At 40.5% G+C, this 18,165-nt stretch overlaps 1 protein-coding gene across 5 annotated transcripts in view; it reads right to left on the bottom strand.

The window, feature by feature from the left end:
* TIAM2 (TIAM Rac1 associated GEF 2) overlaps positions 1-18,165 on the bottom strand; it is a 175,703-nt gene that overhangs the window by 16,697 nt on the left and 140,841 nt on the right. For all 5 annotated transcript variants that reach the window (XM_082306988.1, XM_082306987.1, XM_082306989.1 and 2 more), the window contains one exon: positions 14,480-14,583. In XM_082306988.1, coding sequence (XP_082163114.1) covers positions 14,480-14,583 — 104 coding nt within the window. The remainder of the gene's footprint in view (positions 1-14,479; positions 14,584-18,165) is intronic.

The raw sequence follows: 18,165 nt of genomic DNA, 5'->3' as shown, positions 1-18,165 counted from the left end.
GAGGAAGTATGCTCAGAAAACATCCTGCAGAAACAGATTAGTCTTGTACTCTCTAAAAATGAACCGCTAACAGCTCAGTTCTGCCTAATGTATGTATTTCCAGGAAGGCTGAATGTACCAGTCAGCAGAAGAAATACAATTACACGGGATTTTGAGAAATGAACTGGCCAGAGACCTCTCTACATCCCTCATTCTGTGAAAAAGGAAAGCCTTTGGAGATGTCCATCACTTTTCCTTTGTGTTAGAAGATGCTTCTCTCCAGAACAAAGGCAGCCCTAACAGCCGTCATTTTTTTCGTGGGTCCATCACCCTACAGGCATCTCTGTCATCCTCAGAACGGGAAGTACTTTGTAACCAAGCAATGTAAAAGGCTAGAAAGTTGCAGGCCTTAAAGACCACTGAAAAAAGTTGCCTTATGTTACACACCAATACAGTATGTGCACTCCTCTAAATTGCTTACTAAGACTCAAAAATGTCAGCAGAGTTGACCACCTTGTGGGATTTTCTCCACAGGTATCTGGGCAAGACCGCTGCTCAGCTTTGGGCAACAGAAGCTAAAACAAAGCAGTAGCCTCAGTCATCACTTATCTTCTGGTCCTTCTCCTTTTTTTCCCAACTTCAAGGCCACTCAGAATATGAAACTGTTCCTGACTGACACTGCTGAAATTTTAGGGATCTGTCTTGTTTTGCTGTTTCTCCTGCATGTCTTTTAATTAAAACGTTTAAAACATTGCTAAAGGAAAGGTATTTTTTTTAAAAGTGCCCACGTGGGTCCTTCGTAGCAATAAGCCAAGCATGGTTAGAGTTATGCTTTAAGGACGGAGAAGCAACCCCTCTATGCCGCATTATGAAAAGCTGCCCTACCAGACACTACCAGATCAGACAACAGGGGACGATTTAACAATGACCTTTTGTCTTTGAGTCAGAAATTTCCAATTTCAGGGAGATTTACATTAGCAAAGTCAGCCTGTTCTGGTAATGCAAGTAGGTGTCACCAACCTCATTTGGAAATCACAAGTACAGCAAGAAGAGGCATTGATGACCTAGTAACTCTTTCCTGGCAGCACAGGTCAAGGCCTGAAAGAAGGCTGAACACACAGCTGTGTAAAACAGCTAAGATGCAACCCACCTGACATGGTGCCTGAGCTATTTATATGAACTGCATAGTGGCAAATCTTCCCTCTCACTTGCCACAGAGAGAGATGCCCATCTTTCTCCTTGGGTATAGAGGAAGAACCGCTGGTGACTTAGGTACTTGACTGAAATGCTAGTTATAAACCAAGGCACGCAGAAGGGATCTGGGCCCAAGAGCCTGCATGAACCAGGTCCCAAGGACCAGCAGCTCCCACTGAGTTCATAGATGCTGTGCTCAGCTTCTCTAAAATCAGTCTCCAAAGTCATCTGACCCAGTGCATACCAAAGTCAAAGGCAAAACAGAAGTAATTTCCATCACAGCATGTTAAATCCTGACCATACAAAATGTAAAGATGAGAGCATCAGGAAAACAAAGAGAGAGGACCTCTGACAGCCTAGGTCACAAAAAGGAAACACTTGTCAGGTAATATTAAAGCACAAAATGCAAATTTTCCCAAACCCTGATGTTGTGAAATTATTGTGATTCTTTCCTTCCCCATGTCCTTATCCTGATGTTGTCAATTTTTAATGGATAAGGCTCATGTATTTTTCTATCACCTGTGTAATATATTTACAGCCTTCTTATATTCCCCCAGCAGTACCTTGATTGTAGCTCTTACTTTTTCCTCCTTGTTTCCACTATCCTAAATTATTTGTCAAAAACCAGAGAAATAGTTGAAACATTCATGCTGCAGTTATTTCCAAATTTCCCTGAAGAATCCTGTTAAAACCATCCCACTTCTGTCAAAATCTGCATCATGACTTAGTCCTTTCTCTGACAGATGCAAGAAATAACTATTTGCTTGAGCCTGGCAGCAAACGGTGCACGCAACCAACCCACCCTTCCCTCCCCCCGAACTTCAAAAAGCCCAAACCTTTTCCCATGCAGCGTACTGGTATAAACTCACCCACCAACTACATGTTACCAGAATCCATTATTTAATTATGAATGCTGGGACAGCCGCTACTTATCAAGCGCAGACAGCCTGGCACGCTGGTGCAGCCCCGTCACCTACCTTAGCCTAATTAAGCAGCACCCCCCCAGCGTAACCCACGCCGCTGCAGAACTCACCACAGAAAACATCCTGTGCAGGGAGCCGTACGCTGCTGCTGCCTGCTGCTGCGTTTTGCGAGCCAAGGCTAAACTCTTAGCTCTGGTTTTACTCCTCCTGAAGGCGGGCATTGTGGCTTGTGAATACAAACTTTGCCAAAGGAAAAGGCCCCTCGGAAGGAAGCCACGGATGTTGCGACCTCCCACGAACACACCTTCTCTCTGAGCTCAGCTGCACAAGTTTCTCATTCGTGCCAACTAACGAAAATCAGAGATGCTGTCCGTGTCCCACTGTAACGGGGCTAAGCAGCATATGAGAGCACAAACAGACCTGCCATGCCTCCCTTTATTACTACATATGCAGGGAAAACATGCCAGATGAGAAGATTTTTTTATAAATAGCTTGATGTAGCGAATGCAGGACAAAGTGCAGTTATGGCAAGGGAAGATGGGTTTTATCTCCCCAGAAATGTACCTGCCTCTGCGCTCGTGAAATTTACTGCATAAACACAACATCAGGTGCTTTGAGAAAATTAGCCAAATACCTAAAAATATCTAGAGGGTGCTGACTGCCCTGAAGGTCAGTGTGAATTATCAAAGGTATTGATGCTCTGTCAAGGGTAAGTGCCACTAAATGGTGTGGCATACAAATGCTCTTACAATGATAAAATGAAAAACAACAGCTCTCTGGATGATTTCTTTACATAATTGTGCTTGTCCTTTGTTTGAACTTTTTAGTTGTAGTTACATCAATAAAAAGAAATTTAAACTGTGCTTAGTAATAAATTCAGGCTTGAAAGTAAAAGTCCCCACGTTGATATATTTACAACAAAACCAATCAGGTCTACAGCTAGGTTATTCTAAAAACAATGTAACTTTAAATAAAACATTATAGGACATGACACTGCTGAGCTGAAGAGTTACAAGACTAACGAGCAATTCATTAATAAAAGGAGAACTATACCAGCGGCATAATAAAACACAGTAACTCCCATGTTCCCTCCAGCACAGCGCTGTTAGGGTGCAATGATGTCGAGCTATAAGGCTTCATTCAACACTGCCCTTGCCACCACGTCTCGCTCTCTAGCAAACCCTTTTCTTGAACCCAAATGATACACCAGGCCTTGGTATCTATATCCTTGGTTATGAGTGTGCTGCTTCAGAGGTTTCAAGGATATTCACCTTCGTACGAGCAAGGGAATAACGCAGCCCTCTCCTTTAATTACTGCAATTAAACTTACATCCCTCTCTTTCCAAATCATTAGCGCAACTTGACAGCTCAGCATTTGCCAAACCGTGAAGCTCAGCTGCCGAGCGGCCGCCTATCAGAGGAACAAGGATGCTGGATCCCTGAAACAACATGCTGCTGATAAGGCTCGCAGAATGCAGCACAGTAGCAGGAAACTCTTGATAGCTGATGGACTATGCCCTTTCTTTTGGACACAGATATTAGATTCACTGGGTGAGAAGACTATATAACAGAAACCTGAGGGAATGGTCTCAAGGGAGCAAGAGAGGTTTTGCCTGCTCCCTAACATTTCATTTTTCAATGGACGCACAGCCTGGTTTAAAAATCCAAGTATGTGGACTACTGTGTAGCATGTACAAGGCTACTTATCCACCATTAGTGGTTGCCTCTGCAGCAGTCCATAGACCCCAGGGATCCACAGACCAAGGTTGAAGAGAAAAAAAAATAAAACCACTAGTCTGTGGAAATTAAATGTTTACGGTACTGCATATGGCATTGAAAAAATAACACAGGTCAGGTCACCAGATCCACATTTATTAAGTGTGTAACTATACTTTCTGGAAAGGTACTGTTTCTCCACTTTCTGTCAGCATGACTCGTGGCAATTTCAAGCTCTGTTTTTGTAATAGATAGGTGTTAAAACACAGCTCATCCACTGGGACCAAGGAAAAAAAAGGCTGCTAAATTTCAGGTCTGAACAATATCATCCATCTTCATGAAAAACAATGACAGGCCTTTTTAATTCCATATTAGGAAGTTATTCTTCCCCAGATTTGCTAATTAAGCCTGAGCTATTAGCTAGCCATATGCCAGCTAAAAGATGTTACCAATTAACAGATTTTTTTTTTTTTAATGTGTATTCATTAGAAAAAAAACAACGATGTTTTAGTAATACTTCCAACTCCTATTGAGGGACTTGGATAAATCAAAAAAGTGAAAAGCACAAACTAAAATAAACCAAATGAATGAAAGCATTTTCTTTAGCCTTTCTTCTCTAGAAGCACGCAACAAACACTCAAGCCCTCTTCAAGACTATGTCTCCTACGTAAAATTTACATGTAAAATAATCAATCAACTTGAAATACTTTCAAGATGACTGGAAAAATGACATAGCCTTGTTGTTTGTTCCTGTGTGCTTTGAGTAACACACATTCCCTTTACAGACATCTGGTTTTCATCTTTCCATTTTAGTGGCACCAGGCGTGACAGTTACCGTAACAGTAACATCCTTCATAATACAGGCTTCCCTCTATTGTCCTGATATGTCTAGATGCGCTTATCATCTGCATCGAGTTTGTTTTCCATCCTGCTTTTGCCCTTAATGCATGAAGGTAAAAGGCTGATTTTGCTCTGTCTGTATAACTTTGAATGAAAGGAAACAGCGGCTTGCCTCCGGGACAATTCTGAGCACTCGTGGGCTACTTTAAAACATCAGTCTGGACTATCAAGCAGAAGCAGAATTTGTATACACAACGTGTATTTTTTATATATAAGTGTGTGTGTGTGCGCATATATATACACACGTATGTGTATGTATGTGTGTATATAATACACACACACACACACATATAAAAATATACAATATGTACATACATACCCTGGACTAAAGAGGAGCTCTGTGATATTAGTGGTCTCTAAGCATTACAAGCTCATGCTAATTCAGCTAGTCTCCAGATCTCTCAGTGATCTAGAAAGGACCCAGTTTTTTACTTTTTATAAATGTGGGTGGACGACTTTTCTGAATATTTTTCTATCACGCTTATTATATTAATAACATGTTTTTAAAATGCCTTCAAAATGTTTTTTTGAAGCATAATTAATGACAGTGAAGAAATTTGCTTTAATTCCAGTGCTAAAAAAATTAGTTAACATTGCAAATGTTTAAAATGAATTCTTGTTTAATTTTTAATTTCAAGCATCTTAAATACTGTTTGTAACATTCTCACCCAAAGTGTTTTGTGCTGAATGCAAAAACTTTTCTCAAGTGCTGAATTAGAAACTATGGCAACCACCAAGACATTATCTTTGCAGTTGCATTCATCTTTCACAATATATTTTTGCACTGCACCTTCTTTAGAGGTAGAGAGGGTGACCCTTATCTCTTGTTAGTAGCAGGCATACTGCATTTCAAATGTTAAAAGATGCAATAACCCCCCTGTAAAGACAAATGCAGACCCCCTGAACTCCACATCAATGTCTCCCCTGGTTTCAGCAGGTTTTTGTTTAGGCACTACAGAAGGATTTTGCTGTCTCAGAAGGAAATAATCACCATGTGAGTGAAGGTCTATGTCTGCCCACAGTATGTTAACAAGTAGAGACAGAGGCACACAGTGCTATGGATAACAGGTAACAAAACATGAACATCTGTTGGAACTTCCCTGTGTATCTGACTGAACTGACTCCTTACTTTTTTTAATTCTCCTCCTCCTTCCTTCTTTCCTTCCTGTTATCTTTGATTTTGCAGAATCTGCTGCAGGTAGCAGATTTTTTCAGTTTTGGCATTTCAGGTCTACCTTTGGCCTTACATGTTCCCGACAGCACAAAGTAGAAATCAAAGCCTCACTGAAGTGGACGATGGTACCCAGGACACAGTATTTGTCTGAAATCCTGTACTGCAACTTTGTGTGACTTCGAAGTGACTTTGTGTCCTGTGGGCAACTGCTGGGCATATCACATACCTTGGCATGGGCTAAAATTGTGCTTAAATGCTTCTGCATCGCAAGGAAAAAACATGTATGTTATTGTCAGCGCTGTAACTGAACAGTATCTCGGTCTTAAAAAAAACCCACCAAATCATCTACAGCTGACAGAGAGGTTACCCAGTTCCCTGAGTCTGTCAGAAGCACGATTAGATATCTCTGCCTTTGATTTCAAAGTGAAATGCTGCTGTCATATCCTGCACTGCAGGTGACTGGGGTTGCCTTTGGAGGCCCAGGGTGGTGGACTCCAAGGCTGCTTCCTGCCCTTCATCGGTGAAGTCACAAGCGTTTCCAGAGCCACTGCTAACCATATCCTGTTTCAATGATCCAGGACTGTCGTCATACGCTTCTCTTTTCACCTGCTGGTAAACCTCGTGGATTTTTCCCCCAAGACTACAAAGAAAAGCTGTATTATAAGTCATCTCCCACCGGCTTCTTTCATTTGCAAGCATCAACACAACACAATTTCTTCTCCCCATCAAAACCATCTGCACATTTAACACCGACAACTGTCACAGTAATTTTGAGAGGATGTTTCCTTCAGTCAGAGGAAAGACAACAAATACCATCTTCCTGCCAAACCCCAGCGACCCAATCTAATAGCACAAAACAGAGCAACACGAGTTCACACTTCTGCATGCAAGAACTGCACAGTCTCACTTTGCTCTTCTTTCTTGCCGTTCTTGCGACTCCCCACCAGTAACTATGCACACAGGTCTCCATCCAGAGCTTGACCTAATGTCTGGGTGCAGGTTCACTATAGATATAGCACCTTTCACATTTTAAGCTTTATGGTTTCTAGGCTCCTGACTATGTTAGCCAAGACAGGCAACCGTTGTATTTGAATTTTGGGTCATCCGTAGGGTGGCTCTGCTGCATTTAAAGAATTGCAGGATCAAGGCAACAAAGTGAAATCCAGGACTGGGGTCAGCAGCAAGCACTTACTGGTAGGTTTACAGCAAGCCTTCTGTAACCTAGTCCATCAGTTTTGGTGCCTTCTCTGAGGGATGGAATAAAATACTGAAACCTAAATTAATTCGCAAAATTCTTACAGACTTCTAACAGGCTACAATTTCACTTATATCACTGATATCCTTCTCAAAAGGCACATGACGACAGCAGGGGTCTGGCCACGGCTCCACACTGCTGGAGCCAGCAACTCTGGCTGGGCTCACCGCAGGCTGGGCTGTCTGCAAGGGAAGCACAATAATTAGCAGAGCTCCCCACAGGCTTCTGTCACGCTTTCGATCCAGAACTGTCCCCTCCAGGCACAACTGAATCAAGGAAAACCACTGCTGAGGAACATGCTATTTTCCCATGTTAGCTCTTAAGACTCCCTAAATGCACCTCACATCTGGAAGGAAATGACACTTGGATTGCAGAGAAGTATACATGATTTGGAGAGTACTACATTGGTAATCCCCTTCCTATGAAGAACAGAAAAAAAGGATGTTAATTGTGGACTACTCCCCAAGCTTTTGGATCTCATCAATTGCTGAAGAGAAGTTCTCACGATTAAAATAAAGGAAAGATCCTTAATGTCCTATGGATGCTGAGTAAACCTTCAGGCAGGCAGCTCTCCTGCAATTAATGACATGCTGTGCAAATGGGAACTGTCTGGGCAATGCAAAATAGAGCTAATGAGAAGCTATCACCATGAACATCATTTAACTGGAATTGCCTCCATGCAAGAAATAGGTTTGGGGCCATATGGGCATACCAGTAGGTTTTTCTTCCTCTTATTTCACTTTTCCCAGAGGGACCTCCATTGAGCTTCTGGACATTTCTGCTTAGCTTTCTTTCAATGTAGCTCAAGAGTTGGTGTTTACTTGATTAGTAATAACATTCGCCTTCCAAGATTTTTGATTTTTAAAGTCTTTGCTTAACAAAATTACTCCACACACACTTTTTTTTTTTTTTTTTTTTTTTTTTTAAGATTTCCCACAGTTGTATTTCAATGTTCATGTTTCTTTGGGGATGTTTTGGGGGTAGGGGTCACTCACATACTAGCAAGAAAGGATGTCACTTATACCAAATGGAGAGAAATACGGCTCTGAAATCTACCAGATACACGTGAACATACATACGCACACTGCTACACCATCCTAAATGTAATCAAAACACGATTTGTAGTTGTCAGTTCTTATGTTTTATGCACCATATTATTGCAAATCTTCCTTCTAAGTCAGTATATTTTGGTAAATCATTAACTTTCTCACTGAGAAGTCATACTAGGAAACTGTTTAACTTTGGTGGGGAAGAATAAACATTTCTTGACATTTACCCACTAAAAGACAATCTTCCACTGCTTATATACACACATTCAGACTGATGATCCCTACCTCATCTCTGAGAGTGAATGAATGTCATCACCAGATCAAAATACATAACTGAACCACTACAACTGAATATATAGGATTTCATTTACTGACAGCGCCAATAGAAGGCTGTTGGGTGTGTTTTGAATAATGGTGCCCTGAACTATCCCACAGCACATATGCTACAGATCACATGCTTTTACCATGTTTTCTAGGTAACAAATCAGAGGAATACATCATTCCCAGCATCCACTTGCTTTCTTCTGGAATATAAAATACCATTCAAATCATCCATAAACATTTAACAATTGTATTAATTTTCTGCTGGGATTGGACTATGAGAGTAATGATTACTAACTGTTTTCACCTCTAGTAGTCCATGGCAACTGTTGCACTTGCCCCCTTCCTCTCCCATAAATCAAACCACACTTTTTTCTTTAACAATTGAGCATTCAGACAGACTAGCAACGGGATACACACTCTTTCATTCAGGAACCTAGACCTGAATGCACATTGTACCTCAGGATTTCTACCCTTAAATTACTCTCCCTGCATGAGAAGTTGATGGCTTTAGTGCTACTTCTAATGAAGTGGTTTCAAAATCAGTTTTAGACAGTTTGAAGTCAAAATATTAATTTCTTCAACTTATGAAAACCATCCCTCCAGTATATGGGTATGCTGTATATGCAAGGGGCCAAAACCACACATGCAGCAAACTCTTTACAACACGCGCTGATTTTTATTACAGAAATAGCTGTGTGAAATCAACTAATAGGTAACACAGGGATCTCCTTTTTGAAATCATGACATATGTATTTTGCACCTGTTGAAAGCACTGTTTTGGGAAGCTTGTTGTGGTAGTTGGATGACGCAGAAGTGGGAAAATGGGTTTGCTTTCTGACCCAGGCTCAGTCTCTGCATTCACACCACTCGGGCACCATCTGACATGCTAACCAGCTGCTCAATTGCGCACGCACTTTAGAAGGGTTCGAAGAACAACCTCAACAGTTATCCGAGTTAGGCATGTTTGCACGTTGGCTCCTTGACCACAAGAAGCGGGACTGTATGCAGGAAGACCAAAAACCAGATTTCTCACCATGGTCCCAGACATGCAGAGTTCATGGAAACATCTACTTCCCACTGCACTTGCAAAAGCTCCTCTCTGGCAAATGGAGGATTGTCCACAATTGGCATCACAATAAACAGAATACACAAGCTTCAAAAGCACCGGAAGGATGATTTGACATTACATAGGGAACCCCACCATCCAAAAGCAGACTTCTGAAATGCACAAGTGCGTATTTTTCCTACTTTCTTTTTTCCCCTATATCTATAAATATGGACATTTCAAGTAGGGCCATTATACGGACCTGCACCTCATAAAAAGCTGAGAGCATTTGATGAAAATGCTCCATCCTGCAGGAGATGCAGGTCTGTGTTTGCCAAAGGTGCCATGCACTCTGCTGACCAGACTCGTTGCGAGTTCTTCATTTCCTCACCAGACGGAGGGAAAGTGAACATGGTTGTCAAACAGGAGCAGAGGAGTGGTTGAGCTAATCTAAAGCAGCCCATGCTAGGGAAAGGTGTTCAGGGATTTTTAACCATAATTTCTGTTCATTGCATTGAGAATGGTATTCCCAAGGGAAAAAGTTAGTTTTCTCTCTCTGCAGTGTGTAGTATTTTTTATTTATTTTTTATTAAGATGGGGATAGACTCGTCCTCATATACACATACTGATGCAGATCAACAACCCATTCTGAGAGTAGATTGACTATTTTAAGAGTCAACAGCAAAGCAAAGGCAATTTCTGTAAGTCTCCATACCCAACTTATTCCCAGAATCAATTTTACTTCATTGTTTGAAAGAAATATACCACCGCTTTAAAAGCATTACAAAATCCAACCAGTATTCTTGTTAACATTCAAAGTTTCTCATCACAGTAGCTTCCGTTTCTGCATCTGCAATGTTAATTTTTGAAGATGCCAGCATAAAACCATTCTGCATTCACTGACTATTTTTACCGTGATTACAAAGCATCACACTAACTATTTTTACTGGGTTTCTTAAGTTTCTTAAAGAACTCTAAGATACAGCTGAGAATATAATGAAGTTTTGTGAAATATTTGCACAGAGTTTACTCTAAGGTTTTTTCTTATGATCTGTAAAATATTTAAAGTGAAAATACATCTTCCCCCTCTCACACATGCATTTATATGAGGTTCCTTCTTTCCATCTGTTAAAATTTAATATGATTTCAGAAATACTTATCTCTGATGATACTCAAAGGATTCAGAGCAACCAAAAGTCAGATCACAGCAGTCTCACAAGAGACCTTAGAATAGTAGCTACTTATATGGTAAAATTTCACCTTTTAGCTATGTTCGTCTTTCATAAAAGGTTATTTTTAAGATATTGAAAATACAAAGTAAAGATAAGCAAGTTAGTAACAGACTACTAAACTTCATCGCAAAAGAAACCATGGGCTAGAGAAAACATTTCTAAGCAATACAGTTTGCAATGAGAAATCATGAGTAGCTAAAGAAAAAGTTGCATTTTTTATTTATTCAGCTTCGTGCTACTTTGATGTACGGAGAGCTTGATTCTTGGCAACTGTCAACATACCAGGATTTAACTGAGCACCAGGAGCACAGACAATTAGTTCTCAAAATGATTAAACAGAACTAAACCTAATTGCACTGGCAGGCATACTCAATCCCCAGATTTTCTGAGGTCCTGTATTCTTCTGTCAACAGTATGCCTGCATACTCCAGAACCAACAATTGCAAGGATGACATGCCACTGCCACATAAACAGTATTTTAACACAGTTTGAAAAAGTACTGCAGCAGAATGTGTTAGAAGTCTAACATCTATCCTTGTTAAATAAAATAGAAAATAAAGTTAAAGGTATCAATGGGGCATCCCAGAGAATACAGAGCTGACAAAACTAATGAGCATCTGGAATGGATGGTTCTTGATGTCCGTGTGCTTTTAATAATATTTTATAACTTAAGGAACAGCTTCCACTTCTGGAATGAAACAAACCTCTATTGCCCTTCTAATTCATTTGTTAGCCCTCAGATGAAAGACAAACATACAACTATTCTAAATTCATTCATTTCTCGGACTACAAAAAATGAATGAATGAATGAACGAATTCATATTTGAATGTAGTACACATGCAACAAAAGACTCATTCCTTTGAGATTACAGGGCACTTGTGAAATGCCTCACTGTACTTTCAGTTAAGATGATGCTTAACCTTAGCTCGGTACGAGATGAAGAAAATTATAGTGACAAACAAACAAACAAACAAAAATGCTCCAAACGAGAAACACAAAATCTAGAAATCAGACATGCAACCACTAAATCCAAAGCTTTAAGACTGTTTTTTATTTACTTACGGGACAAAAATCAACCAAACTTCAAAGGAGTCCGCTCCCTCAGAGCCAAGAAATTACATCTACAGTTGCTGTCAGCTGGGAAGTGAGCATCTCTAGCTGTCTCTCCCCTGAAATAATCCCAAGCTGCCTGTTGTTCCAGGCTGTGCTCAGAACCTCTTAGCGCCGCCAACGTCTTCTCCACAGAGCTGTGCTTACAGATCTCCTCTCCCCCATATTTCTGCAGCATCGCCTAATGCTGAGGTGCCTGCACTACTGCTCTCCCACAGGCGTGGGTCAAGTTAGCACATGCAGGAAACAGAAGGCAAAGGGGAAAAAAAAAAAACAAACCCAAATCCAGATGCTATGCCTTTTGAGGCTGCACAATTTCCTCGAACTAGCTTTTATTAGCAATAGCTATTGTTCATCTGGCAAGCAGTCCCAAATCACAGCTATAAAAACAGAAATCATTTTAATTCCTTTTATACCCAATCACAACAGCACATACAATATACACTACCTAAATTTACTGTGAGGTTTGGGTTTTTTTTCATTCTACATCTATTGGAGAAATCAAAAGGGTCAGACAAAAAGCTCTGACAGTAATAGGCACCCTCCAACAGAAAGACAGCAATCATTTACAAACCATTTGCAGAAATTGTAGAGCTGTCACAGACTCGTTTACAGCTGCAGTTCAAGTCAGACTGCCTCTGATTGCCAAGCCATTTTCTCCCCTTATACCTACAAAACTAGGACAGCTTCAGATAATTTTAAAAATGACACTAGTAGACCTGCATGCCAACCCAAGAATTGAACTGCAATATGGCATGGGCAGTTACTTCAGCGAATTGTGCACAAGCCATTAATACTGCTAGACGTGACAGATTTGAGGCTGGAGAGAAGGCAGGGAGAAGACCTGTCTGTTTTCCCCTCTTTTTTGAGCTTTAATTGCAGCACGTAATTTAGAGCATTGGAGCAAATTTAGTGCGATCAGAGCAACAACTAGCATACATGAACTGTTCTCTCTGTATTTAAATCCTCCCGAACTCTGTCATCTGGTGCATTTGACACAAGTGATTAGGATCGGCTTTGTTTTTCTGGTAAAGCAAAGCTGATGCCCCAGAATCTCCTCCCTTCCAGCAGGACAGGAGCTCAGTCATGTATGTCTGCACAGCGCGTGGCGGGCAGCACGTACCCTGGGTGAGCAGGGCACCCTGAGGTGTCCGGGGAAACCTGGCCAAGCACTAGCCTGCTGGTGCAGCCAGCCACCGAGGCATCCTAAGCCTTGGGGTCATCTCTGCTGTGCTCCCGCAAAGATCCCTGCCCATAAAACACTGCAGAAGCCCTTATCCAGGACACCAGAGAAATCCACATTACCCCTTCCAAAGGAACAATGTGTCCTAGGGGGAGAAAAATCCAGTTTATTCTTGTCTGGTTGCAAAGACTTTTTGGGACTGCAAGCAATGTGTTACACAGGATATAGATTATCTCTGTGGGAATCCCCTGTGCAGCAGGAGATGGGCTAAAGACACACAATCGCCAAGCTTCTCCTTACTCTCTAGGGAAACTGCATAAAGTCACCTATATTAGACTGAAGTAGATTACAAAGTAATTCCAAAAGTAAGAGAGGATCAGCTCCTCTCAGTAGGTATGGCTAGAGGCACAATGTATCTTCCCTCTTCTGGTCTTCTGAGTTTTTATCTTCTGCCTTATCTCTACCAATTTTTCGTACAACCTAGTACAAGACAGTAATATATTCCAGAACAATAAAAACTCTAACTTCATTTCTGTTATGCAGGAGTGTAACGCACGTGTTATCACAAATTTGCTTGGAGATACAACCAACTCATCAACAGAAGCAACAAAAACATTTGTGTTGTCAGAATGGCAATGCCTAGTAAAATCACTGCCACCAACATGAAAACACTACCCATGGTAGCAGCTGGGGGTTTCAAAACAATATGCACTTAAGTTGGACACAGGTTGCAATTTGACTGACTCAGAGCAAAATGGACAAAAAATTGCTCTTCGAAGACCAATGCCTTCGAAGGTGCATACTAATTCTGGGGGTCCCTGCCTCAGCCTCCAAAGTCCTGACTGAGGGAAGGCCTGAGCATCCATTACTCCAGCTGAAGTCAAACAGTAACTGCAGACACATAAAGTTTCTCCAAATTAGAGAGTGGGAATCACTGGCCCTCAAACACTGCACCTCTCAAAGCCTGCAGTCCAGTCTAAAACTATTGACGTTAAGCGAGTGTTGCTATGGTCACTGCAATCTTAACAAGCCCTAGAAGTATCAGCAAGAAGAAAACATGAACCAAACTAAATCAGTTAGAAAGCTGTAGCAGCTTTACTGTTCTCTGCAGAATTGGGTTCAAGCAACACAGAAAGATTAATTTGACAAGTCTCTGCCTGTTTGCCATTTGCCCCCATCACACTGCTTTCGGAGATGCAGCAGCTGTGCCGTAGATGCTGACCTGTCAGGGTGACCTCAAGATAATAAAACACTATATACAGCTAATATGCATAAAAATTTTTCCAAATTAGTGCCATACATTAAATTCTTTCCCACAAAATGCAGAGCATTAACACTACAACACTATCTTTTTGTTCATAAGGATTGTTATGTCATGTCAAGCATGTTCTTACCCTGAAAGGTGGATCAGTCTTCTCCCTGTGTGGCACTTCGTCCAGAGTGCCATCAGTACTGCTCCTTTTCAAGCTGGATGTGACATCAGGCACATTACTAAAATCTGCATTAAAAAAGAAAACAAATAAATTAGAGGGTTATAGGACAGGAACAGGAAAAGTATTTGCTTTTATCTGCAAATACTTTCAGTGTCTAGTAGAATTACTATAGGGGGAGAGAAGGAATACAAAATCTGTGATCCTCCCCACCCCCCAGAAAATAACACAAGAGGTCAAAGCAAGGAGCAACTATGCCTGGAAACCGCTTTCAAAACAGCAGCTGGACATCTAAGACCCTCTGAAGCAACACGCATATTTGATCTACTAAAATAAACCTAATGCTCTTGCTAACAGTGTGCTTTCGAAGGTAGCATTATCTATAATCAGCACACTCTTTGCTGAGACAACCAGTGAGGATAATTAAATGCACTCAGTAGTTCTCCTTGGATGAGCACACTATTGTTCAACACGACTTAGTCCTGAATCCCTTAAAGATTTAAGAAGAAAAGAGAATTTTGCCTTGGAACAAACACCACCGTTCATAATACGGACACAATCCCTTCTTGTTACTCATAGTTTACCAATTTTACTAAGTTTGGAATCCATGTACATAGTAGCTGGCACAATGCAAAAACCAGAGGAGGCACTGCCCTGCTCTACTTATTGACAGACTATAGCTTTCAATAACATTTATGTGTAAACTCAAGATCTATCCAACAACGCTGAACATCCATATAAAAACGATGTTTTTTCTCTTTACATTTCCTCAATTGGCTGCTTAAAATCTGCAGAGACGTTTACATGGAAATTCTAATTAAAACTCTTAGAAGTGAAGAAGTGATTTTTGATCTGCGGTATTATCAATCCGAGTAGCTGAAAGTCATAAAGCGACCACCAAAAAATAATGAGGATTTTTAGCAACCTCAGATGATAAAATAGTAATAAAATGAAGGGTTTTTTTAATTTGCTGCTTTGTTTCCGAGCCTTTAAGCCTCTAGGGTATAATTCACACCACATTACCACATTTTCAAACTCTTTCTCAACACCTACAAATGCTGGAGATTTATTTTTAAGTGAAAGCTGAGATTCTCATTTAATCACTGACTCCAGCAAATGAGGTGGTAATTAAAACAAATATCACTCATCTTACAGTAAAATCATGAGAGCTAGCAATAATGAAATTGTGAAGGACAACAGTATACCTCTGCCTGGGTGTTGCTGTTGTCCTGTCCCTGCAGAGCAGGACCAGTTCCTCTCAACAAGAACTGACAAACATGGCCTGAAGCAGGGAAGGAAATGGGAATTTTAGGCCCAAAAGAGCACCTTATAACCCATGAAGAGCCTTCCTGGGAAGACAAAACATGGCAGACAGACTCCACAGGAAAGCCAGAGAGAAAGATGCAAATAACTTAGCACAACGTCATCTTGATACTTTATTTTTCCATATGTTATCAAGGTGCCTATGCCAAGCTTAGCATCGAGGCTGACACTTTCCACACAGATGCCAAAGACTTGACTACTCTGTCATTTCCCTATCCTTGTAGAACCAAGGTCCCATCACTTTTCTCCCCTCAAGCTTTTTTACGTTTTCCTCCCGGAGTCAGGTGTGGCTTCTGGTATCTCGAAGCCTAAATAAGATGCAATATCCCAGGAGTTATCACCTTTCCAGAAAAAATATATTTTATACAACTCTAACAAACAGGCACCCATCTTCTTTAAGAACTTAACAAGGAGTCTGCTTTGTCTATTTATTTTATTATGCTTTTACCATTCTTCTTCCACCGAGTCTGAATAATTTTCTCCTGCCCTCTGGACTTCTAAAGTAATTTTGAGTCTCTCTTCTCTATGTGGGTACACGTGAATGCCTATTGACTTCCACCACTGTCAACTCCTGGATATACAAAAGGTAAGCCAACCCCTAAAACTTAAATAACATTTTCTTGGGGGTGAGGCGATGCCAAGGATATTATTTCCAATTGTTTCCCAGTTGTGCTCTTTTTACTTGCCTTCTGGGTTTTAATGCACTTCTCCCCCATACCTCCAAACAACATGCACCTGAGACAGATGTTGCAGTGGCAGAAAGGATCTAGAGTTTGATCTCAGGTAGCTATCTAATGAGAAAAAAACCTATGCCCTTTCCCTGATTTTACAAAATGACCATTAAGCATATTTCTCCTTTACAAAACAGGAAGTAAAACTAACTTACGCAAGCAATGAAGAGAAAACATAAATGTAGGAAGAGGAAAATAAGGTAAAACAATCAGCAGGCAACATGAACAGAAGAAATCAGGATAACAACACCCAAAGTAGGCAAACAGAATATTATATCACTTTGTCCAGATGATCTGTCTTTTCCTCCCTTCATCCTAATCTTTGCTTTTCCTTTATAGTCTATAGGATTGCCAGAGGTAGGTCTATATAGTCTTGCCCATTTTTACAGCATTTGCTATTGGCAGAATGTGTTGCTGATAGTAGGCAGAGTAAGCAACAGTAAATGTTATTTTAAATAGTAAAAACTAAAAAAAGCTACACGGAAAGGATCCAGGGTGAAAAAGGACATCCTACTGCACGTTGTATGCCAAACGAACAGCGGGAGGGAAGGAAGGAAGCACGTATGGCTTGTTGATCAGTTTAGCATCCATATCCTGTCTCCCTTTCCTTCTTTTACTGTGGAAGCAGACTTCCTTTGGATCTGCTCCTACAAACCATCAAACTATTCCCAAAGAGCATAGAAGCATCAACGTCAGCTGCATAGCTAAAAAAAAAAAAAGAAAAACCAAAACAAATCAAAGGGCAAAGAAAATGAGTATTACCTTAGAGAACAGGTAATTTCAAATGCAAAGCCTAAGGACATAAATACAGCAGCAAGTCTAATACTGAAATTCTCTCTAGTTCTAGTACTAAATGGAAGGGGAGTAACAAGCCAAACCATACAAAATGTGTTTTATTTAAACATCCAGAACTGGATTTAGCTCTACAATGGGATTCATATTAACAAAGTTGTTCAAAAGTAGTAATGTAAAACTGTTATCCTACAGGCTGGGTAACCACTATTCTTTCAGGCAAAACTAGCAATAAAACTCTAAAGAGTATGCACAGAATTAAGAGAAATGCTACAGCTGTGCAAGTACAAAATCATTCCAGTATATAATGTTCTGGATCTTTGCTGGGAATGAGCACAGAAAAGTATGCAAGGAGACTAAAAATGATCCAAATGAGAGGTCAAATCAGCACTTCCTGGCAATTTTTTTTAATTAATATTATCATTTTTAAAAAAACTATCCCTAATGTTACTTACCTTACTACAATTACATTACTGACTAGTTAAAAAAAAACATGCACTGCTTTGCTGGAAACATTGCTTGAGAGGCTTTCCAGCATAGTAATGGTGAGTATACCATGACACCATGACTAAGTCTGCCTATACAGCTCCATTGCAGTAGTACATTTGATTTATTCTATTGACATACTTGTGACAAACCTGTCTGGAAGGAAAAAGGGAGTGATAATATTGGGTTAAACAAAACCTGGTTTAAATCTTTTAACATAATTTTTCTCTACTACAGAACCTCTCTGTCCTGTTCACACACACATGCTCATGCATGGTGAGTTGAAATGCATATGACTTCCATTTGGGGAGGACAGGA

This window comes from Platalea leucorodia, assembly GCF_965183815.1.
Source record: "Platalea leucorodia genome assembly, chromosome: 3".
NCBI classification, from domain to species: domain Eukaryota; kingdom Metazoa; phylum Chordata; class Aves; order Pelecaniformes; family Threskiornithidae; genus Platalea; species Platalea leucorodia.
Note: the sequence above shows the minus strand (reverse complement) of the source record. Positions and strands in the feature narration are given on the sequence as shown.